The sequence below is a fragment of the Berghia stephanieae genome, chromosome 4 (genome assembly GCF_034508935.2).
Source record: "Berghia stephanieae isolate SIO BIC M18660-M18661 chromosome 4, UCSD_Bste_1.3, whole genome shotgun sequence".
Classification (NCBI taxonomy): domain Eukaryota; kingdom Metazoa; phylum Mollusca; class Gastropoda; order Nudibranchia; family Aeolidiidae; genus Berghia; species Berghia stephanieae.
In genome coordinates this window covers 26,034,365-26,058,711 of record NC_088363.1, presented here as the reverse complement: position 1 = coordinate 26,058,711, position 24,347 = coordinate 26,034,365, and the positions used below count along the sequence as shown (strand labels likewise).

Here is a 24,347-nt window from a genome sequence, read left to right as displayed (position 1 = left end):
TATATATATATATATATATATATATATATATATATATATATATATATATATATATATATATATATATATATAATGTAAATTTTCACTCACATTTTTTGCCGAGACGACTCATTTCTGTGTTTTTCCTTTAATTCACTGAAGAAGTGTGAATTAAAGGAAGAACACAGAAACGAGTCGTCTCGGCAAAAAATGTGAGTGAAAATTTACATTATATATTAGCTCTAACCACCATTATCGAGCACTTTCGTACCTACAAGTACCCACCAACACTCATAAAAAAATGTGTGTGTGTGTGTGTGTGTGTGTGTGTGTTTACATGTATAACTTCATCTTGGTTTTGTTTTGTTTTGTTTGTGTTTTTTTGGGGTGGGGGTGTCTTTGTTTCTTTTCTTTTTTTCATTTTTTGTTTGTTTGTTTTTTTTTTGTTTTTTGTTTTTTTTTTTTTTGCTTTTTTTTGTTTTTTGTTTGCTTTATTTATCTTTTTCGTGTGTGTTTTTTAGAAGGGGGGGGGGGGGTTTGTATTTTGTCTCGACTATTTGTTGGAAGGCAGATTTTATTTTAAATATAATAATAGACAAATAGATAAATAAGATAGATAGATAGGAGAGAAGATAGAGAAGATCGATGGATAAAGTGGATGGATTAGATGGATGAATAGATAGATGGATAGATTGAATTGGTAGGTAGATAGATAGATGTATAGACAGATAGAGTGGTTGATGGATAGATAAATAGATATAGATAGATAGATAGATAGATAGATATATAGATGCGCACAGAGGGCTATGGATAAGAAATGTGTGCATGCAGTTATGGGTGTATTCTCTCGTTAAGAAGCACGTGAATGAGTGGGTTACGATCATGCAAGCATGAATGAAATGCTTAGCTATGCAGACACTTGACACGTGAACGCAATGTATAAACGATTATCAAACGGAAGCCATGACCACTAGTTTAGGTACGTACCTGGATAGACTATAATCACTTCCAATCGGATATGTTATGTGGCCTGTTCATAAAAACGGCGTCATGAAAATGCTAAAAAAGTTAATTTATAATTGGAAGTATAAAACTTGGGTTAAGTGTTTAAGACATTGGATATAGTTTCTATAAATGGCCAAAACAATAATTTCATTTTTTTTTAAAGTAGTACCTGGAACCGGAGTAAAACGGACAATAGCAATTGCTTGCTACCATCTGGATCGGACGCTAGTATATCGCTGATTACTTTCCGCCAGATTTAAAACCTAGCTATCTAATCACTGCTGTGCGGACAGGAAGGGAAAACATCCCAACTTCATCCTGGATTGATCTCGGTCCATCAAGTGAGTGCTCTACCGACTGAGCTATCGGGTCCGCTAAAATATTGTTATTTTGGTCATCTTTACTCTAAAATCACTTTCAACAACATCAGTTTCACATCGACATAGATCTGAAACGGTTTGTATGAAACTTATGGGCTTGATTTAACATTGTTGTAATGGACAATGTTATGTGTTTGTTTGAAAGTATTTTCATTACAATGAAACCATAACAATTTAGACCTGCAAATAATATGTGCATGTCGTCTAAAGGCCTTTATACGAACATATTTGCAATGCGATGTCACTTTAAAGAACAAGGAGATTAGAAATTAGGACCCTCCACCACCACCCTCCGCCCCCCCCCCCCCCCCTACCCACACTCCATCCCCTCTCCCTGACTGATCAACCTTGTAATGATTTAGTTCCAGAACTATAGAAGTCCCACTGTATCCTCTTCGCTAGTTGTTCAAGCAGGATTCACGCCGGCATTGTGCGCAACGTTGATCACCATGCATCGATAGACAGCTCGAATGCCCGCCTTAAATGAGAAATAGAGCTGAAGGAGAATGCGGTGAACAGGTAGGAAAAAGAAAAAAAGCTGTCCCAAGGGATTTGTCTGTGAATTTTTGTTACTTCGGCAAAAATGGATAAATGATACTTCAATATTATATTGCGGGTAATAAGTGTTTGATGAATGTAATGTGAGTAAATTGTAAAAATGTAATCATAAGCGAAATTTCGGAAGAAGGCAGTTTTGTGATAAATTCCTGTGAAAAAAAAACGCCAGTCTTTGAGCAATGAAGTGTGCGCACTATCTATATTAATATAAGTCAGTGATTCTAAGCCGCTAGAAGCTGCGGACTGTATAAAGTAATAAACAAAAATGAATATAACATATTTTTTTTAAATACCAAACACGGAACGTTTCGGGCTCAAAACCCTTCTTCGTCCAACAACTAAAAACAATTAAAACATAATTACATTACTAAAGGAAGACGTACCGAATATTTAGTCGTCGATCTGATTTTTAGTAATGTATTTGTCTTAATCGGGTTTTTTTTTTTGTTGTAGGCTGAAGAAGGGTTTTGAGCCCAAAACATTCCGTATTTCGGTATTTTGTTCTTTTTTTAAAGCTGTTATATTCAATTTTGTTTATATTAATGTATTGTCAATGCCATTGTTATTATTGTTGCCATCATAATTATTATTATAATCATCATAATTACATTATGATTATGATTATGATTATTATGATTATTATTATTATTATTATTATTATTATTATTATTATTATTATTATTATTATTATTATTATTATTATCATTATTATTATTATTAATTAGTGCGGCTATGTGGTCTTGCGGTATGACACTTGCTTTTGGATCGGAAGTTCCTGGGTTCGAGCTTCGCTCGGCGCATAGTGAGTCCTTGGAAAAGATTCTTTACTCACATTCTCTCACTATACTCGGGTGTAAAATGAGTACCTGGCCGTCAACAGTGTTGTTTCTGTCCGAAAAAAAATTGTAATAATAATATGACAGGCGTCATGTCTCGTTCTATATGTTACGTGTTGCTGTTGGTCAGGGACCCTTTGTAAAGCGCTTTGAGTACATTTAGTGGATATTGCGCTATATAGATACTCAAGTTTTTTTTTTTTCGTTTTTTAATCTCAACTGATTAAAATAATGTTCACTTTTCATATCATTCGTCGCCATGAGTTGTATCATGACTGATGTTTCAAGTCTTTCCAAAGGAAAGAAGGAAATAATTTCGTGATTAATGTCCTTTTTAAGCTTTATGCCAATAAAAATGCCCTTTCAAAAACCAACGCTTTCAAATAATTGATAATCATTTTCGTTCAGATATTCACCTGCTGAAAAGGGCTTCATGACCAGATTACATACATTTTCTCTTGAAGCTATCACATTATTACAATGTTCATCTGCCCTACTTTTTATGATCAAGTCTATATTTTTGATAAAGTTATAAGAAATCTTTTTTTTCCTGACGGCAGCAAGATGTCAACTTGACTTTCAATTCAAGAAAATATATAATATAATGTAATGATAGGTTCAGATTGCTTAACTAGATTGTGGAATTAATAATGTTTCTTTGCTTTATTACTTGTTAGTTATTCAACATGGAAATAGTGAAATTCTCAATGTCGTCTGGGATCGATATTGGAAATTGTTGCAATGTTAGAAATGCGATTGTTGCCATAATTGTGTTTGTGTCCATGGTTACGCCGACGACGCTTGTTACGGGATCACCTCATAACAGGAAGACTTACAGTCCAGATGATGAGCCATGGCTAGCTGACGGGGTAAGTTTACTTATATTATTTTTTATTTAGTTCTCGTTAGCTCAGTTGGTAGAGCACTCGCTTCACATGCAAAGGGACCGAGATCGATCCCGGATGCAGTCGAGATTTTTTTCTGACCCCCCCCCCCCTCCCTGTCCACTCAGCAGTGATTGTGTGGCTGGGTCTGATAGATCTGGCGGAAAGTACTTTACGATAGACTAGCGTCCTATACAAAGGGTAGCAAGCAATTGCTATTGTGCGTTTCACGCTATTGAACCGGGATAAACTCCGGCTCCATGGGCCTAATGCTCCGAAAGACTACCTTTTTTTCAATTAAATTTGCCATTGTCATTTTATCCCCACCCAGTAGTAAATGGATACCTGTTAGTTCTGGTGGAAAGTATTTGGCAATAATTAATGTCCTGTCCTATGGGTAGCAATCAAAGGTTTTATTTTAAAAAGTGCTACAAAAAACAGGGATAAACTACTATTTCAAGGGTCTTCTGGCTCTAGTAGATTACCATCTACTCAAACAGGGATAAACTACTATTTCAAGGGTCTTCTGGCTCTAGTAGATTACCATCTACTCACGAATTTCCTTTAACTAGATCCCGTCTCATTATGCAGAGGTACTGAGCCGTCTGCCTTTGTACATCATTTTTAATTATTTGTACCGCACACATTTTGACGTCTCACATTTTGATTCAGTTGATAGCTGAAACTTCAAAAGTTTGCCTATTCGAATCTTTGTACAATCAGTAGGCTATTCGCACTGAGTCACAAGGTCCAAAGAATCGGAGTTTTCTGTAGCATTGAATTGGCAGTAATCAATGTTTGCAACCTTGGTCTTTAGTTAATTATTCTAAGTTGAGTGGACAAAAGGGTCTAAAAAATACCTCGGATGCACCAGAAACAAAACATTTTCCTTTGTAGGGCGAGTGCTCTTTCACTTAAGCTATACAAGTTTAACACATAACCCAAACACGATGTATGTCAAAAGGATTTTACATGTAGTGAGTGATGAGACAGACAACGTTATCTCTGTATTATGTGTCGTAATCTGAGAAATGGTGCCGAATGGCGCACGGGTTGGTTTCGAGAATGTAACAATACAAGAGGGAAAAACCTTGAAAATGTACTTCTAAAAATAATATGCCCGTAAATTTTAAGAGAATCTAGAACACGTATCGGAGATTGCAGCAAGGTGATTTCGAGAAAATAGCAACACAAGAGGGAAAAATCGTGACAAATGGATGAGCAGACACTGGTAGTTAGTGAATGCTTTCGCTGCTTAAGTTAATCCCTTGATTGCGAACAAAATAACAATTACAAGAACGAAGACACACGGGACTTTGTCATCCAAACATTCGCATGACTGTGTGGTTTGTGAGTTTCGTACACTCGCAGAAACCATCAAGCCTTAACCCTCTCCGTACCAACTATAGGAAACTCGTCACATTCGTTACAATACAACCAACATTTCTCTTATTCAAATTTCTTTTGTATATCATAAAATTTAAAGAAAATGAAGTGTGTTGTAGAGCATGTTTTGCTACAGAAAATATGTATCGCAAGAACCTACTGCTATTGTATTTGAGTGATAAAAAATATATTTTTGTGTTAGTTGGGTGTGCAGTTTTGGGGAAAATCCTGAAAATGGCTGGTAAGGAGAGGGTTAAGAAATGTTTTCCTCATAATAATATTCCCTATGTTGGACACAACTATAGTACATGATCGATGACTAGCGCCTTCCCCTAATAAGATATGTATTTATTCTCTCCTTACTGATCATTGTCAGTATTTTCCCAAAATGACAGGCTTACCCAGCAGAAAAATTGATTTTTTAAAAACTCAAACAATCTCTCTAGTCTACAAAACAACTGTATATTCTTATTAATTAGACAAAGGTCATTCTTCAAAGTTTGTGATGTATAAAATAAATCTAAATTTTTAAAATGTATATTGTGTCGTAACAAATGTGACAATTTTGCTGCAGGTGGTAAGGAGGGGTTAAACAGTGCTCGACAAAGCCGAGAGAATAAATACAAGAAAAATAATCATCTAAAAAAAAAAAACCCACCTGCCTCGATTTAGGTGGCCAGTCTTGGATAAAATCATAACGATGTTAATGAGACTAATAACATACGAAAAGCATCTTCATGTCAAATGTATACGCCATACAAAATTGTGTGATGAATGATTCAGTGAAAAGGGGACGCTGCTTTACAAAATAATCAATTTTCCAAACATCACGTATAGACTGCATCAACGAGGATAAAGGCTATCTATATAAATGGGAGCATTATTTATTTTCCACGATTTAAATATTTCATAATTATTGGACTATCCAGATGTAAATGCACTACGGTGTATAATCGATTTCCCGTAATACACAAAGTCTTTGTGAAGAAACGTGTTCTCATATGGAACCATCCGTCACTTGAAAAAAAATAGATACCGAAAATAAACAAATAAATAAATAAACGAATAAGTAAAGAAATAAAGAATTAAATTGATGAGTGGTTTTCCAAAACTCCCTGCCTAACTCCGTTTTTCCCGTTTTGAGATATTGAGGATTATTTTGCCATAAAATTTCTCAATCGGTCTTTTATTTTATCATATTTAAACTTCAAATTCACACAAATCTAGGGACATTCTTGTGCAATCTGATGCTTAAAATTTACGTTTCAATTTAGATATCTCATGGATGGAAATCTCAAAAAGTAGAAAAATCGACTTAATGAGTTTTGACAAATCAGCCTTCAAATAAATAAATAAATAAATGAATGTGCAAGATTTTTTTTTTTAATCTAAGGTATCCTCTCGAATAGAAAGACTCTCTCACACACACAGACACACACACACACACTCACACACACTCACACACACACAAACGCTCACTCTCTCACCCTCTCTCTCTCTCTCTCTCTCTCTCTCTCTCTCTCGACTCTCATTCTCTAAATCTCTCACTCACTCTCTCATTCTCTAATCTCTCTTCTCTCTCTCTCTCTCTCTCTTCTCTCTCTCTTCTCTCTCTCTTCTCTCTATCTATCTATCTATCTCTATCTATCTATCTATCTATCTATCTATCTATTTATCTATCTCACTCTCTATACGTGCGTGTGTGTTTTTTTGTGCTAAATCTATCTAACTACATTATCTATCTTTTCATCTAAACTCAGCAAAAATCTCGTTTGACTTACCTATCTCTCTAACTCTACCTCTACTATCTATCTATTACCTCTACTACAAACTCTCGTTTGACTTACCTATCTCTCTAACTCTACCTCTACTATCTATCTATTACCTCTACTACAAACTCTATCCATCCATTTGTCTATCTATCTATCTATCTATCTATCTATCTATCTATCTATCTGACTCGCCCACATACTCACTCTCGCGCACACACACACACACACACACAACACACACACACACAGAGGCTGACCCTCGAATGGAAATTGTATAAGCACAGATATTCTCACATGCTTACTCACGCTGGCTCATTAAAACCACCCCTGTAACCACTAGGAACCCCTAAATCAACACCCGAGTCTCTCTGACCTGTCAGACACTGTAACCTTTAAAATTGTGATACTGACCAGAACTGACCAACAGGACATGTAAAGCTCAGCATTCCAGAACTTTGATTTCTCTTCCAGTGGATACCTGTCTAAATGTGCAAAGGCCCTATCTAGATTTTCAAAGTTCTTAACCAATGGGTTTGTTGTTTTTTGTTGTTTTTTGTGTTTTTGTTTTGTTTTTTGTTTTTCGGGGGTTTTTTTGGGAGGGAAGGGGGGCGGGGGGTCGAACACCGGTTCAGTCTATAACGACAACTATAATGATTGGACCATAATATATTGTCAAATTTATACCCTTTTTTTTTTTTTGTATTTTTTTAAATACCTCTTTAAAAGGGCTAGATGTCAAAATAGTCTTTGAAACATATCGCACTGTCTCCATAGGGACATTTTTCTCCTTTTTTTACTTCTTTGGCGGTGGTGCGGGGCGGCTGGTTTGTTTGGTAATGACATTTTTGCAGTATCATTAATTTAATAAGTGTGATATATTTGTCAACATGGATAATAGAAAATAACCATCTCATATTATTATGGGATCGATATTACTTTCCACACTTCGTTGGACTCACAATCTTTTAAAAAGTACTAGATTTTAAACGAACACTGATTGGAGAAGTATAATAATAATACTCACAGTTATTCCAAAAACGTGTAATTGTCGCCTTAAGTACTTTTTATCATTTTTCACCTCTAGTAAATCGACCTCCCTCCTGAAATGTGAGCAGTAAGTAAGCAGGTAAGCACTGTAGTCACCATCCACCTGCCACAGTGATATCATTATTCTTTCCTAGGTCAGTAAAGGTCTGATATTATGTCAGATAGGGAATGACCCTGATCTCAGATCTCAGGCCACCCACTTAGTATATGTACAAGGACATGGAATATTTAATAAATAAATAGAATGAAGTAATAATATTAATAATAATAATAATAATAATAATAATAATAATAATAATCATGATGATCATGATGATCATGATAATAATGATAATGATAAAAATAATGGTAATAATAATAATAATAATAATAATAATAATAATAATAATAATAATAATAATAATAATAATATATAGTAATAATAATAATATAATATAATAATAATAATAATAATAATATAATAATAATAATAATAATAATAATAATAATAATAATAATAATTAATAAATATTAATATATAATATAATAATAATAATAATAATAATATAATATATATAATAATAATATAATAATATTAATATATTATTATTATATAATGATAATATAATATTATTATTAATTATATATATAATAATAATAATAATAACTATATATAATAATAAAAAAAAAACAACAACAACACACACAACAAATAATAAAAAATAATAAAAATAATAATAAAAATAATAAAATAATAATAATAATAATAATAAAGAGAAGAAGAAGAAGAAGAAGAAGAGAGAAGAGAAGAAGAAGAAGAAGAAGAAGAAGAAGAAGAAGAAGAAGAAGAGAAGAAGAAGAAGAAGAAGAAGAAGAAGAAGAAGAAGAAGAAGAAGAAGAAGAAGAAGAAGAAGAATTACACTAAAACAGAGTTTTTAAGGATTTCTCTATACTCAAAGCAATGCGCCTTACACGGATTCTATGTCCTCCTTGAAGGCTACGAGAAAACTAATTATTTTAAACCTCTAAACAGGATTAACCCTCTCCTTACCAACTATAGGAAAATCGTCACATTCGTTACGATACAACCAACATTTTTCTTATTCAAATTTCTTTTGTACATCATACAATTTTCAGAAAATCAACAGTGTGTTGTCGAGCATGTTTTGCTAAAGAAATTATGTATGGCAAGAACTTACTGCTATTGTGTTTGAGTGATAAAAAATCTATTCTTGTGTTAGTTGGGTGTGAAGTTTTGGGGAAAATCCTGAAAATGGCTGGTAAGGAGAGAGTTAATCCCCTGTTTGTTATGATGCTCTCGGAATGGGGATGAAAATATATAGTGTTCACCTTGTGCGTCCAGGGCTGTGGAAATGTATTGACTTATAAAGCAAAGCAAGAAAGTATTGGCCATCACCTCTCTGATATTTTGCCCCTAACCCTTACCCTAACCCAGTACTTAACCAGCATTCTTTCCACACCTGTCAAAGTTGTCGGTTGTCCCACGTTGACATACGTGTCGATGTTTGACGGACGATAAGTGGGGAGATCGTGCAGGTCAGAGAGAGAATTTGTCCCATCTGTAGAAGGAACGAAACCGAAATTGACGTCTGTCAGTTCTTTTCTTTTTCTTTTTTTTTTTTCATTGTTTTTAGACAGCCATTTTAATGATTAGTTCTCACTAAGCTATATCAATAAGACTATGAAGGTTCGAGGTTAAACACAGGTTTTTGTGACGGTGGGTTATACCGGTAACTTAACGATGGCTACGGTTATACCCAGCTGCCGGATGTTGTGAGTATTTTACCTAAACGCATGCCATTAATAAGCTTCAATAATGGTGTTAAAGAGACAATAAGCTGCTTGAAGCCGTGGACTGTAGTAAGTAATGAACGTTAATGAATATAAGCAGCTTCGAAAAAGAACAAAATACCAATCACGGAACGTTTCGGGCTCAAAACCATTCTTCGACAAATAATATAATGAATAAAAACATCAGTACATCACTTAAAATTTTATGTTTTTCAATGTTGCTGAGTGTTTAGTGATGCAACATTAGTAGCTAGAACATCAATAAAATAATGTTAATGAAAACCATATATGATAACGGAATAAATTTCTCTTCTCGCTGTCTTTTGTAGTTTTGCGTACTGACAAGCACATAATTGTGATTGTCTTGAGACCTCCAGTTAGGTGATTATTTCTCACTAAATTCTCTTTGTCAGACTATAAACTTTTAAGATACAGTTTTGTGTGCTGTTACGATCTATCCAATGGACAGAAATGTGAGTATTTTACTAAGGCAGACCAACAATAACACGAAGTTACAATGCTTAAGAAATATAAGATACATCAGAACTGTACCAAGAGGAATCTGCATATCCCAGACACAAAAAGCGAACAGTATAATTTATCTCCAATCAATGGTGTTAGACCAAAGTAACGAGGTGGTCTTGACCAGGGCTTCCTAACCCTACCTGTACCCACCACTACCTACAGTATCTATCATTGGGGGTATAAGGGAAAGTGTTTATCTACCCTACACTGACAAAACACATTTTTCTTACATTGGCCAGACAAAGTTTATTTCGATTAAAAAACCAAGCATGCATATAATGCAACATCTTTAAAACTTGCTCAAAGCGATTTACAAGGGGTCCCTAACAATTAGCAACACTTGACATGTAGGACGAGACATGGCACATGATGGGCGGTATATACCACAATTTGTTCCGACAAAGACAACGCTATAAACGGCCAAGTACTTATTTACTCCTGAGTACAGTAAAAGAATTTAAGTAAGGAGCCTTTTCCGAGGACTAAACTATGTGCTTCTAGAGCGGGATTGAAACCCAGGACCTTCCAATCCGAAGGTGAATGTCATACCACAAGACCACTTACCAGCCTCACAATTTCGATTCAAATGAAAGATGACTCAAACTTGTCAATCAAAAGGAATAATACCTGTCACTTCTATGAACTCCTTGAGATCTCAGGTTTGAGACCAGTTGATAGATTGAGTGTCACTTAAATCGATCGGTATTTGAAGTGAAGCATCTAAAAGATTTCTGGCGAAAATGAAAATGGGTGCCTATTTTATGCACGCATGTGTGAATGGGTGTGCGTGCGTGTCTGTCTGTGTGTGTTTATGTGCGGGTTGTGGCACCAAAAAAATGCATTTTTTTTTTTTACATTAATAACAATGTAAAGCGCATTGAGCATTGTATAATTTTGAAAATGCGATATACAACGTGTCATCTCTTATCATTATTATTTTTTAAAGTGTTTTGTCAGTGAACGGCAGCAATCTCATTTAAACCTGCGATGGGATCAGAGCAAATTGACACTGGGCACCGGCGAGCTGGCTACTAACAAGGTGTGATAAAATCTACTTTGAAATGAAACAGCTTCTCTCTGTGTCGTCCGTGGCTGGTAAAGTTTTATCGTAGCCTTTGTGCATTCGTCGCCTGACATTGACCAAATTAATACGTCGCAATACAAGGCGACGACCACCAAAAGAAAGTGAACAGTGAGTTGTATTCAATAGTAAATGCAATGAGATCATTTGACCATCATCGACAACTCACTTTTCATGGCCGCCTTGTGTTATGTCGAAAAAAAATGGCTTCTAATCTCACAGGAATTATAAAAACACTCTTCCGGATGACTGGATACATACCTTGTGTAATTGATCTTCTGGTGATGGCAACTTATTTTCTAGTCTAAATATAAGCTGGTCGTCAATAAAGATCATCCATCCTCGCTCCTTTTGTCCCGTAATCTAAGAATCTGCCTATGCATCCTGCTACTAAAATAGTTTTGCCAATCCAAAATGCAACCTATTCATTATTTGTTCTCTGAAGGATTGATTACATAACCCTTCCAAGTACTTTGGAACCGGAAGAGTAGAAGGTGTGACGCCATGCCTCCTCTGTCCTATTGCAAGGCATGGAGTTGTAATCGTATGTATCTACTTATTTATCCATCCATCTGTCTTTTTTCTACCTTTCTGTCTATCTACCCACCCATGCATCTATCGACCAATTATAACTATCAATCAATATATCATAATATATGTTTCATCTTGCTGGGTTCTGTAGAAAAAGTATATCGAACTCAAACATCTATCTACAACTGCAAGTAACCAATTTTCAAAATTTGGTTCAGACTTTGGGTAAACGTTTATTTGTTTGTTTTCTATGATTTCAATTTTCTCTTCTACCTTTTACCACCATTTCAACTGGGCATGTCTTGGTGGCTAATTGAACGATAATGAACATGTTTCGGCACGGTAGGTAAAACAAATGGAAAGAAATTACCAAACTGCATTACGAATGCGACTGGCAACAAGACTAAGGTAGCTAAAAGTAGACGTCTCATTTACAGCAAGAGGAAATATGATAGGTATTCGTTGCCACTTGTTGCTGCATTCTTGCTTTGATGGATATTTCAAATACAATCAGTTATAATTGCTGTACATCTTGCCTGCAGATGCGATGGTACCTAAATACAAAATACCTCTTTATGCCGTATCTTCCTGCCAGAAATTATGGTACCTAAATGATGTACAGTTTATCGTATCTCTCCATTGAGTATCTTCTATAATCGCTACAGTAACAGCCAAATGATGGTATTCATTATCTTCAGAAAAGAATTAAGAATGCCATGGATGTATTTCGCTAAGTTCTAGCCAGGCAATGGATGCCCGCCGACGCGTATGGAGCGTTTGAGTGAGGTGCATCGATTCTCATTACTAATCTTTTCTTTACCGCCACTAGTTTTACAAACGTATTGATTGCGATTAACTGTAGCTATTTCTTATAGATAGTTCGAAGATGACGTCACACAGCTCTTTGTTATTGTTTTTTGCCATCCGCGTTTAAGAGTTATGCTCACTGAACTGTATTAACCCGACTATAAACGTTCATGGATACACAGTTTTGTGTGTTGGTCCGTTATACTTCCGGATGGCAATGTTATGAGCTTCATAGCCAAGCGCATACTATCTATAATAGGGTCAGAATCAAAATGGCTAGACAATTAGTAGTAATACTAGAAGTAGTAGTAGTAGTAGTAGTAGTAGGAGGAGGAGGAGGAGGAGGAGGAGGAGTAGTAGTAGTAGTAGTAGTAGTAGTTGTTGTTGTTGTTGTTGTTGTTGTTGTTGTTGTTGTTGTTGTTGTTGTTGTTGTTGTTGTTGTTGTTGTTGTTGTTGTTGTTGTAGTTGTTGTTGTTGTAGTAGTAGTGTGTAACATAAACTGGGATAAGTTTCGTCCCCCAAGATTCCTAAAGTTGACCCTTTTTTCGTAACTTAACAATTTTCTGATATTAGTCTTTAGTAGTAAAATCTTTATCGCTAGGCTAGCAATTCTTTAAAATGTAAATTGTGATTCAATCATTTTATAATAAATGATGTAATTGAAACTGCTATAATTGTTCGAAACTTTGGCATATTTATTGATTCAGATTTGTCTTTTAGCAGCCAAGTACATCATATCATAAGGTACATGGAAATGAGAAGAATATGTAATGTTAGACATCTCATTACAAGGGTCATCTCGACCTTTTTAGTTAATTCTCTCATTCTGCAAAGATAGACTATTGTAATTCTCTCCTCTCTTCCATAAATAAAGACAAGATAAAAAAAATCCCTTCAGGTAGCCCGGAACGACGCTGTCGAGTTTATTTTTGGAAAGTGGGAAATAAATCTGCATCGGGTTTGCTAAGAACTCCACTGGCTCCACCGTAGAGAATCGTATAGACTACAACATCTGTACTATTGTTTTTAAAACTGCACTCTGATTGTCCTGGGTACAATAATGAAATGCATAAATGTTACGTCCCAGCCAGAATCCTGAGATCAAAATCTGATTAACACTTGTAAAGCCAAAAATTGACTCATAAAATCGGCGAGCACGCGTTTGAATATTCGGCACCCCGTATCTGGAACTCCCTTCCAAGATATATCAGAGACAGTACTAGTGCAGAACTGTTTTTAAAAAACAACTTTAAACGTTTCTATTTAATATTTAACACTGTATAATTAATTAAATTGCTTTGTTTTATGCTGCATGTTTGAGTGACTTGAGCTACTTTGCTTTTACGCGCTTTGAGTTTGTTAATATACGGGGTAAGCCGCTATATAAAAACCATATATTACGTATTATACGAGTATCATTAAAAGTATGTCGTAGTTGTCATATCATCGAGATTCTTTTTGAAAATAGTGATCACCAAATCATTAAATAATCAAAGTGTTCCATTGATGGGATTGCCTCGATACCATGGTCAGATGGCACGTCTGTGACAGAAGTTCTAGAATGTACTAGGTTCAATAGTGAACCATTTCATGTGGGTTTACCAAAGATGTGTTTTTCTCCCGCTTTGCTTGGCTTTTTATAATACAGGCCTTTTTCACTAAACCTTCATCCTTTTTTTATCATCAGAGTTTCTATGATGTCGATTACATTGGGGACGTGCCCCAAGCTGATGGACGCCCAATAGTTTTCGACCTGTGCCCTCCCGTTCCAAAGATCCTTCCAACTGGAGGGTGTGCCCTCAAGGAGTGTCGCTCTGACAGGGAGTGCACTCCCTTAGGGTTGATGTGTTGCTACAACGGCTGTGTTTACACATGTCTGCCACAGGTCAAACCTGCAGCGTGTAAGTAGTTTTCTTCTTTGACAAGATTTGTGAATGTTTTTGTGCCAGTACTTCTAGTTCTGGGATATAAACAAAAGACAACTATCATCCCTCAAATACATAGCATATGAAATGTGTTCGGACGCCAACTGAGAGAAAACACTAACACTAACACTGGCGAACAAATAAATTATTTCAAAATATAATAAGGAGCAAAGCGTCGAAAATGGAAGAAAGCGTATAGTAAAAAAAATATCAACTGATAGTGACTATGACTATGAGGTCGGGACATGTCCAAATGAAATATAAGGCTACTTGTTTTATGTGTCATAATAGGAAAGCGCTGAGCTTCGATCAGTCTCATGAAGGTATTGCTTACCTTTGAGAATGCCATAGATGATTATAAGGTTTCCGTATGAGTATCACCTCATGATTGCAAAGCGCTTTGAGCACGTTTAGTGGATATTGCGCTATATAAAAGGTCAATTTATAAAAGCTCAATTTAATATTGTACTCATGCGACAGAAGAGTTGGCGATACACCTCCGACAAAATATTGTTTTGAACCAACTCATATCTTGTGTACTTTTGAGATGTTTCGAGCCATTCATACGTCTTCTCATTCTTTAAGCAGATGCCATATTCATTGACCAGCGCTGTTGTTGAGCAGGAAAGATTTTTGCATCACTGGACGGATCCATTCGTATTATCAATTAGTCGCCTTCATGACGTAACTATAACTCTTTTAGTACGCCATGGTCGCCTTCCATTGTGACCATACCCATCTCTGTATGGAACAAACCCAATAGGATTCAATAAGTGCGAAAAGATGTTGGGGTTGTCTTAGCAATAGCTGTTGGACTCAATGACGGACATGCAGCAATTCTCGTTCTTAACGCTTGGTCCCGTTGGGCCTCTTTTAAAAAAGGTTTGCTTCATCCAAATTTGTGACGGTTAAGTTTTGATGTGATGGCAGTGATCGACAGAAGATTGTGAAAACAAATAGCACAGTTAATGAAATATCCAGGGTGTTACGAGGGATGTAGATCAAGTGAAATTTGAGCTTTTACTTAGCGCAACATCCACATAACGTGCTCAAACACTTTACAAGGGGTCCCTAGCCTAAAGCAACACTTCACGTGTAGTACAAGACATATCGTCAGTTTGGGGAGCGTTCACATATTACGTCATCAGCTAGGGGGGGAGGGGGGGTCTACCAAATGTTCACATGTGTTGACATGGGGGAGGGGGGGGGGGTCAGACCCAAGATGATGTCATCAAAACATAGGCAAATTAAGCCTATTTCAAAGTTTGTTCCTTTCATAACAGCTAAAGATAAATTGCTATGATGAGTATTGCCCATCTCTCAAGAAACAAGATGGGAAAGGGGTATCACTTCTCAAAAGGCGAACTTGTCCTAAATGTTCATTGTATCACTCCTCGATCACAGCAATGAAAGACCATTCACGAAAATGCGGCATACAAGAAGAACAGCAAATGGGAGAAAGTGATGACGATGAAGATGAAATTGATGATACTATTTATAGTACATTGCCAGAGGTCCAAGGCAGAAACATTTTTGAATCAATTAATTTTATGTTTGGAAATTGAAACAGAAATTCATTCCACTAAAAGACTAATATGCTATAAAATAATTTGCCTCCTATACTATTTTAAATTACACTTTCTGAAATTTTTTTAATAGCTCCTGCACCAAGTTGCCTAATTTAAATAATGTTTGTTAGATTTTATCTTTGCAAATTTAAATTTTATGTCCCCATTGTATCGTAAAACATAAATTATCAACAGTTTCTGAAATTAATAAAATGTCTGAATGTGTTTTATCAAACGTTGATAATCAATGTTTATGGTTTGAAAAATGAATAATAAATATTGTGAAATTAAAGTTATCTTTTAGTTTTTATTAAATTAGATGACGTCATCATCTGTTGGGGGAGGGGGGGGTCAGGTCAATGATGACAAGTGATGACTTGGGGGAGGGGAGGGGTCTAAAAAGGGCAAATTTTTAATGACGTAATATGTGAACGCTCCCTTGGCGATATAGCATTCATTTTTCGGACAGAGACAACGCTGTTAACGGATAGGTACTCATTTTACACCAGAGTACGGTGAGAGAATGTGAGTAAAGACCCTTTTCCAAGGACTCAACTCTGCGCCACTCAGAATCAGATCGGGACTCGAACCCTGGACCTTCCGATCTGACAGCGAGTGTCATATCACAAGATCACATAGTCGGTATAACATAAATGTATACACTTTCACTAATTGTAAGTGACTTCTTAATAATGTACTTCTCTTGAAACTAAATAACTGACAACTTGTTTTTCTTTTGTTATTATTATTATTCAGATTTTGACTGGGTGAAAGAACCAAGACGCAGACTTCAATTTGGTAATTGATCCATTAACCAGATAACTGTTGCACACGTATGGCATGACACGTATTTAAAGATTTGGCTAGAAAACTCGTCCCTCAAGGTCGATTTAAATCACTCTCATCTTAGCAAAAACTTTCAAACCTGGGACCTCGCGAGGATTATTTGGATTTAAATTGTTTTGTTTTTCTTTTTTTTTTTGTTTTTGTTTTTTGTTTGTTTTTTTGTTTTTTTTTTGTTTTTTTTTTGTTTTTGTGTGTGTTTTTTTTTGTTTTTTTTGTTTTTTGTTGTTGTTGTTGGTTTTTTGTCTTTTGTTTGTTTGGCTTTTTTTATTTTTTGTTTTGTTTTTGTTTTTTTGTTTTTTGTTTAGTCTGGGTTTGTTTGGGTTTGTTTTTGTTTTTTTGGAAGGAAGGGATTATTTGTTTTTGTTTTTTTTTTGTTTTTTTTGTTTTTTATAGCTTTGCTTTGTTTTGATTTTTCTTGGGGGTTGATCATTCCTTTTTCATTTAATGGTGAGTTAAAACTTACATAAATCTGTATCTTGTTTGTACGATTTCGAGGATTAACGGCGCTTGCGATATTCCCGGGAACTTATGATAATAATGAGAAGAAGAAGAAGAAGAAGAAGAAGAAGAAGAAGAAGAAGAAGAAGAAGAATTATAAAAATAATAATAATATTATTAATAATAATAATAATAATAATAATAATAATAATAATAATAATAATAATAATAATAATGATAATAATAATGATGATGATAATAATAATAATAATAATAATAATAATAATAATAATAATATCATCATCATCATCATTAATATTATTTTTATCATCATCATCATCATCATCATCATCATTATAGGATAAAATTTGATTTTATTTTTTGGATATAAATGATGACAAAATAATTGGTAATATTATAAAATGTAATACAGTTGTTCCTCTTGTGTGACAAATACTGAAAAGGCCTTGGGTTATTCTATAATATTAGCAAATATATCTGTTTCATATACAACAGGAAGTTCATGGTTGGTACAAGGACGCGACAAAGATAGAGACTGTGAGTATTATTGTCTTCGTCGTCGTAGTCGTCGTCATAAAAAATAATAATTCCCTTTATTGATCCCCATGGGGAAATTTGTCTTTAAGGTCTATTCCAAGGGAAAACTGGAATAACCCAGGCGTCATCCGCAGAGCAGCGCAACGTGAGCTAAGGGCGAGGTGACTTGCTCAAGGCCATACAGCGAGGCGTGTGATCGAACTCGGTACCTTTCGGGTACGAAGCAAAGACCGTACCGCTGAGCCACGCTGCTGAACTGAAAGAAACAAGGCGGCCATTAAACCAAAAGAAAAAAGCAGCACGGCTTTAAAAATATCATAAAGAAACATCAACCACCAACAATAACAAAAGAAAAAAAATTTAATTAAAAACTCATCATCATCATCCCCATGATCAATACCTCAGTTATCATCTTCACAATTATACATTATCTTTATCTCAGTCAACATCATCAACGTCATCATCACCATCTATATCATGTCACCATAACCTCATCACAATTATCTTCATCACCATCATTGGCAGCAGCACGCTGCTGCTGAAGCAACATTGCTTTCATGCTCATCATCACCGAACTCCTCGTCATTATCATCATTACCTGTGCCAAATCATCACTCTCAACACTATCATCACTAATATCACCACCACGACTGTCATAAGATAAATAAAGATATAACAGGATAGATGTGGGCCGTGTATAGTATATACGCACGATAGTAGTGAACCACATAACACGAACGGAATATCTTTACACTTCTGTTTTAATTTAACATCAAGCTACCTGAAGCTGCCAGTTGTAAAAGTATCGTCTTCAGCCATAGATCTAGCCTTCGTTTACAAAAAGCCCGATTCTAACCAAAAATATTCTTCATAAAAGAAGTCGAAGATCACGGGGAAAAGCCAATACGCTTCAACAGTCGTAACGTCACTTCCCTCGTAATGACGCATGGTTACTTAGTAACTGGCTCTAAACTATCGGAACAATGGCCCTTATGAAATATTTCTCCGACGAGCATAAAAGCGTATCCAAAGGGGGAAAAAAAACATTATAAATCTGATCATGTTTTGACTTTTACACATTCTGATCACAAGACATATGAAAAGTTCTAGCCAGCATGACGAATAACAAGTACCGATTTTCTTTGTTTAGAACCACGATGGCCGCCGTTGCTGGGCGACGTGACATCAGACTATTGGATCCAATTGTGAGTTGTAATCAATAACTCAACCAATTGAGTCATTTATTTCCTTGAGCACTTCTAACAACAACTCACGTTTTACTTACGTTTGGTAATCGTCGTCTTCTTTTGTGACGTAATTTTTGGTTAGTATCAGCGATGGCTACGGTATCGGGTCTTTAGTTTACGAAGGCTTCGCTTCAACTAACAAAGAAGTGCTAATAATATGATATGTAGTTTTAGTCTGGAAATACACGAGATTGGGTCAACAAATATCTGTCTTGCCACAATTATTTTGGTTGATGGATGAGGAAGGGGTTAAGTATAAAATGGTTTTTGATAGATTACTGCTACTGCTGTTGTTTTGTTGTTGTTGTTTGTGGTGGTGGTGGTGGTGGTGGTGGTGGTGTTGTTATTGTTGTTTCTTTATATTATATAAAGCCATGTTGCTTTTTTCTTTTGGTTTAATGGTCGCCTTCTTTCTTTCAAAATTTTTCGAAATTTTTTATTTGTTTGTCTGCTCGTCTTTTTTGTTGTGTTTTTGTCTTTTTTTTTTCTTTTTTTTTTTTTTACTGTTTTTGGATTATTTGGGGGTCTGCTTTTTGTTGTTTTTTTATTTGTTTTGTTTTTGTTTTGTTTTTTTGTTTTTGTTTTTGGTTGTTTTGTTTTTCTGGGGTTTTTTTGTTTTTTTGAGGGGGGGGGGTGTACGTTTCTATTGTTTAGTCTGGGTCTGTTTGTTGATGCTGTTGTTGTTGATGATGTTGTTGTTTTGTTTTGTTTTTCTCTCTTTTTTTTTTCTTTTCGGACGATATCCTATATTTAGTATTACTGTCAACAATGTTCCTAATCAGTTACCCATGCATGCCCCCCCCCCCCACCCCCCACCAAATCTGACACATTTCTGCTACCCAACCACCCAGTGATTTTGTGCAGCACGACGAAGCCAGACGACGATTCTGACCCTCTCTTGTGTCCTCACGGATACGAGTGTGTTATAGATGATCAAGGAATCCCATCTAAAGGGGTGCCCAATACTGGACATTGCGTACAGTCAGTGGACGCAAACAATGACGTGAACTGTAAGTCTCTCCTCTCTCTCTCTCTCTCTCTCTCTCTCTCTCTCTCTCTCTCTCTCTCTCTCTCTCTCTATCTATCTCTCTATCTATCTATCTATCTATCTATCTCTATCTTATAATATAATATAGATAGTTTGTTCAAACCAGTGGATAAATCCAAAGAAAGAATTTGCTAATGAGAAGTTTGTGTTTAGCGTATATTTTTCCCTTGCTTTTATCATGGGCAATTTAAACTTAAGATAAATGTCATACTTGAATAATAAAGACATCATCGTCATCATCATCATCATAATCATCATTTTCAATATCATCGTCATCATGATTATCATTACTATTATTGTGTGTCTCCCAAAAAAAATGTTAATTCGTTTTTTTTTTAATGACCAGACAACTTTGAAAACCAGGTGGCCAAATCAAATTCGGACGTTCCAAATTTAGAGCCAAAACATCACTGTAAAATTGATGACAACTTACAACTTATATATGGTCACTCGGCGATTGTGAATGGGAAAAATTGGTAAGTATTGGGGGCGAGGGTCTTTCTTTTCTCCGAAAAATCTCGGGCAAAAAACGGATATTGGATGGAATGTCTTAACTCTTGTAAAGAAAGGGATTAACTAGTTACGGGACCTCCATTTGGCCTAAACTTAATATACAATTAACTACATGGTTGCAAGGTATTAAAGAGGCAGTAAAGTTAGTGAAACAGGAGGTACAGGTGAAGATATTAAAGAAAGAATAAGGAAAGCCCAGCAGACTTTTGCACCTTGTTGCCCATATGGGAAGCAACAGCTATCTCAAATGTAACCAAGCTTAGAATAGTTGGATCCAATGTGAAACCTGTTCTACTGTATAGATCGGAAATCTGGAGGGTCACAAACACCCTTATCCACAAAATCCAGACCTTCATTAACAAATGCCTCCGCAGGATTTTGAAAATCAGGTGGCAAGGCTACATCTCCAACATAGAAATATGGAGAAGGTCAAACCAAGAACCCATCAACACCCAAATCGGGAGGAGGAAATGGAGATGGGTCGGTCGGCCATACACTAAGAAGACCAGGGAGCAATGTCACCCGCCAGTCCCTTGATTGGAGCCCACAAGGGACACGCAAGGTGGGGTGTCCAAAACAGACATAGAGGTGCTCACCGTCAGATGAAATGAAAATGGCAGGCCTCACCTGGGAAGCTACCAAGAAGATGGCCAAGAACAAAATTAGAAGACGTTGGTAGAGGCCCCATGTTTCCCAAGGAGCCAAGAGGATTAAGTCAAACTAAGTCCAGAGTAATCCATGTGCTCCTTCAGAGCCATTAGGCCCATTGAGTCGGAGTTTATCTTGGTTTCTATAACGTGAAACGGACAATAGCAATTGATTGTTACCCTTCGGATACGACGCTAGTCTATTGCAAAGTACTTTCCGCCGCATCTAACACGTCCAGCTACCCAATCACGGTTGGGTGAACAGGGAGGTTGTAAAAAAATCTCGGCTTCCCTCGGGATCGATCTCGGTCCCTTTGTGTGTGTATCGATTGCTCTACCAACTGAGCTATCTCCCCCCCCCCCCCTCGCCTACGTATTACATGTGATATCGGATAAATGGATAAGTCAAATAGGCACCAAAGAAAAAAAACTGATCTTTATGAGGGAGGGGGAGCCATGATTTTAAGATATCAAAAGATCAGAATATTATAGGTAAAATTTCAGAGACAGACTTAAAACTTTGAGGTCTCAGCGATTAGACTATGTTTTTCTTTTTCGATAGTGTCTGCGAGACGTCTACTGCTTATTCAAATGCAGTCAAAATCCAAAAAGGTAACCGAAAACATTTATAAATCGAAAATAATTTGTAAAAGTGAACTGAACAAATATTTCAAAGCTGTCAATTTTTAACTAGCGCTGTCGTGAAAACTTTCGTTTCCCCATTTATTTTTTCAAGAATGGATTATATTGTAATTCGCTTTTTTTCTAAAATTCCAAATTATCTCCACCACAAACTATAACGTGCCCAAAAACCAATTAACTAGAATCACACTAATTAAATGAGAGTGGTGATAATTATGTCGATATTGAATATACCCTTAGACTTTCTATGTATTGATCTCTTTTTTTTCTTCTTACATTTCAGTTTGTGTTTTGAAAAAAAGCTGATATGTGAGGAGTGAAAAGCATGAAACAAGAGACTTATATCAAGATGTTAATTGTATGAGAATTTTTAAAAATAATAGTAGTAATAAAATAAACACCACCGCCAGGCATTAACCTACACTCTGTCGGATCGTGAAAATCTGTTCGCTATATCGATGTAAAGCAACGTGTACTTATTTACAAGTCTCTCAGTCCAACGCAAAATAGTCTCTATTATTTATTTTTTTAACCGTGAGCATTTATATAGAGCAATATCCACTGAACGTGCTCAAAGCGCTTTACAAGGTGTCCCTGGCCAACAACATTTAACATATAGGATGAGACATGACGCCTGTAAGGCAATATAACATTCTTTATTCGGACAGATGCAACGCTGTTTACGACCAGGTACTCATTTTACACCTTAGTACGTTGAGAGAATGTGAGTAAAGAGCCTTTTCTAAGAACTCAACTATGCACCGCACAGAGCGGGACTCAAACCCCGATCCGATGGCAAGTGTTATACCACTAGACCACATAGCCGCATAATGTTAAAACAAGCTCACGAAAAGCGCTCGGTTATCAGATCTGCAAATCGATATTTGCACGCAGATGTAAAGCAATAATGTGAATTAATAACTAAGGGCAACAATCATGAAAATCGTTTATATAGTTTATTAAGTTAAATACCAGTTGCATCCCTTGGAATTCAAATTGACAACGTACCGAGTCGCGCACAGATGGTAGAGAATCGCATTGTTGCAGAATAGAGTAGGTCAAAAAGGTGCATTTTAGTTGATGTCTTTTTTCTGTTGTCTTGACGATAATAGCTGATGTTTGATATTTCAGAACGTAATTCTTCTATTACTATATGTATTTTCTTGTGATACCATTAGGACATATTATCGGAGACTGCATAACTGTATGAATGTCTCGTATTTTACAGTAGAACATTAGGTCGGATTTTAAAGATTTTAACCAAAAAGAAAATAAAAGAACATAAAAGTACACAAGGTCTAATATTCAATTTAAGATTCTAGTTTATTAGTGTTTTGCTTTGTTGTTTTTAAGGAAAGGGGATTTGATTTTGTAATCAACTGTCTGATTATATCCTGATAACTATATCAAAAAACAAAATTGCTGCATTTGTTAAACTTCAAAAACTGGGTGACGTCTTTTGATCTACATGGTGGGTAAAGGGGTCACTTGCCGTGTCTTCCTACCCCCCCCCCCCCCCCCCCCCCTCTCTCTCTCTCTCTCTCTCTCTCTCTCACTCTCTCTCCCCCCCTCTCTCTCTCTCTCTCTCTCTCTCTCTCTCTCTCTCTCTCTCTCTCTCTCTCTCTCTCTCTCTCTCTCTCTCTCTCTCTCTCTCATAACGTGATTCTTGGATGAGACTTTTAAGTAGGTAAAGTCAAAATTGGCACGCCTGTGGATTGCTCGTGTAATCTTCCGTTCCCTATATGAACCAGGCCTCTTTGTTCTGCTTTTTCTTTGGTGGTTTTAACTTCAGATCTACAACTTTTATTCTATATTATCTTCCTTTGTACTGGCGGTAAAATGATCTCACAATGTCGCCGTAAAATCAATGAAAATCTTTTAAAACATTTTTTAAAAACTCAAACATTTATTTCAAGGTATTGAATTATTGTTTCCCTTGAGTTTTGGATGAGATAAAATTCTGATCAGAAGAAAAAAAACTATATATATATATCCGATCTATGAAGGCATTTGTTAAGCAGTCTGTAGTCTAAAATATTTACAATGATAAAACAATTTTATTGAGTTTTTAATTAGCCACCCTTTTCAACACTTCTAGATTATTATGACGAAATAAAATTAATCTGTGATCTGTGAATAAAACAGGTGTCTGTTTGAGTTTTATTTTCAAAAGGTGAATTTAAATGGTGTTCAGTTTCATAAATAGGTTACAATGGCATTTGCAACATTTAAAGTTATTACTGCGCCTATAAAAGGAAGATGATACACAACACAAAAATAATACAAAGAATACAAGGGGTGGGGGGGGGGGGGGGGGGGAACGATCATCTCTC

The 24,347-nt window shown here is 35.8% G+C and overlaps 1 protein-coding gene across 2 annotated transcripts; it reads left to right on the top strand.

Moving 5' to 3' along the window:
* Positions 1–1,788: 1,788 nt before the first annotated feature.
* On the top strand, positions 1,789–24,156 carry LOC144970320 (uncharacterized). Of its 2 annotated transcripts, none has more exons than XM_078909830.1 (8): positions 1,789–1,883; positions 3,436–3,627; positions 14,270–14,483; positions 16,832–16,873; positions 17,876–17,917; positions 20,016–20,174; positions 20,559–20,688; positions 22,298–24,156. In XM_078909830.1, the coding sequence occupies exons 1-8, from the start codon at positions 1,848–1,850 to the stop codon at positions 22,332–22,334; spliced, it is 852 nt and encodes a 283-aa protein (XP_078765956.1). In that variant the 5' UTR covers positions 1,789–1,847; the 3' UTR covers positions 22,335–24,156. The 2 variants fall into 2 exon arrangements, with proteins under 2 accessions (XP_078765956.1, XP_078765958.1); XM_078909832.1 differs by having other exon boundaries at positions 1,857–1,980.
* Positions 24,157–24,347: the final 191 nt, after the last annotated feature.

Excerpts from the sequence above, each read along its gene's own strand:
- LOC144970320 (XM_078909830.1), top strand. The coding sequence starts at position 1,848 with ATGAGAAATAGAGCTGAAGGAGAATGCGGTGAACAG. Across the intron at positions 14,484-16,831 it reads ACAGGTCAAACCTGCAGCGT|ATTTTGACTGGGTGAAAGAA; the intron begins GTAAGTAGTTTT and ends ATTATTATTCAG. Across the intron at positions 20,175-20,558 it reads CGCAAACAATGACGTGAACT|ACAACTTTGAAAACCAGGTG; the intron begins GTAAGTCTCTCC and ends TTTAATGACCAG.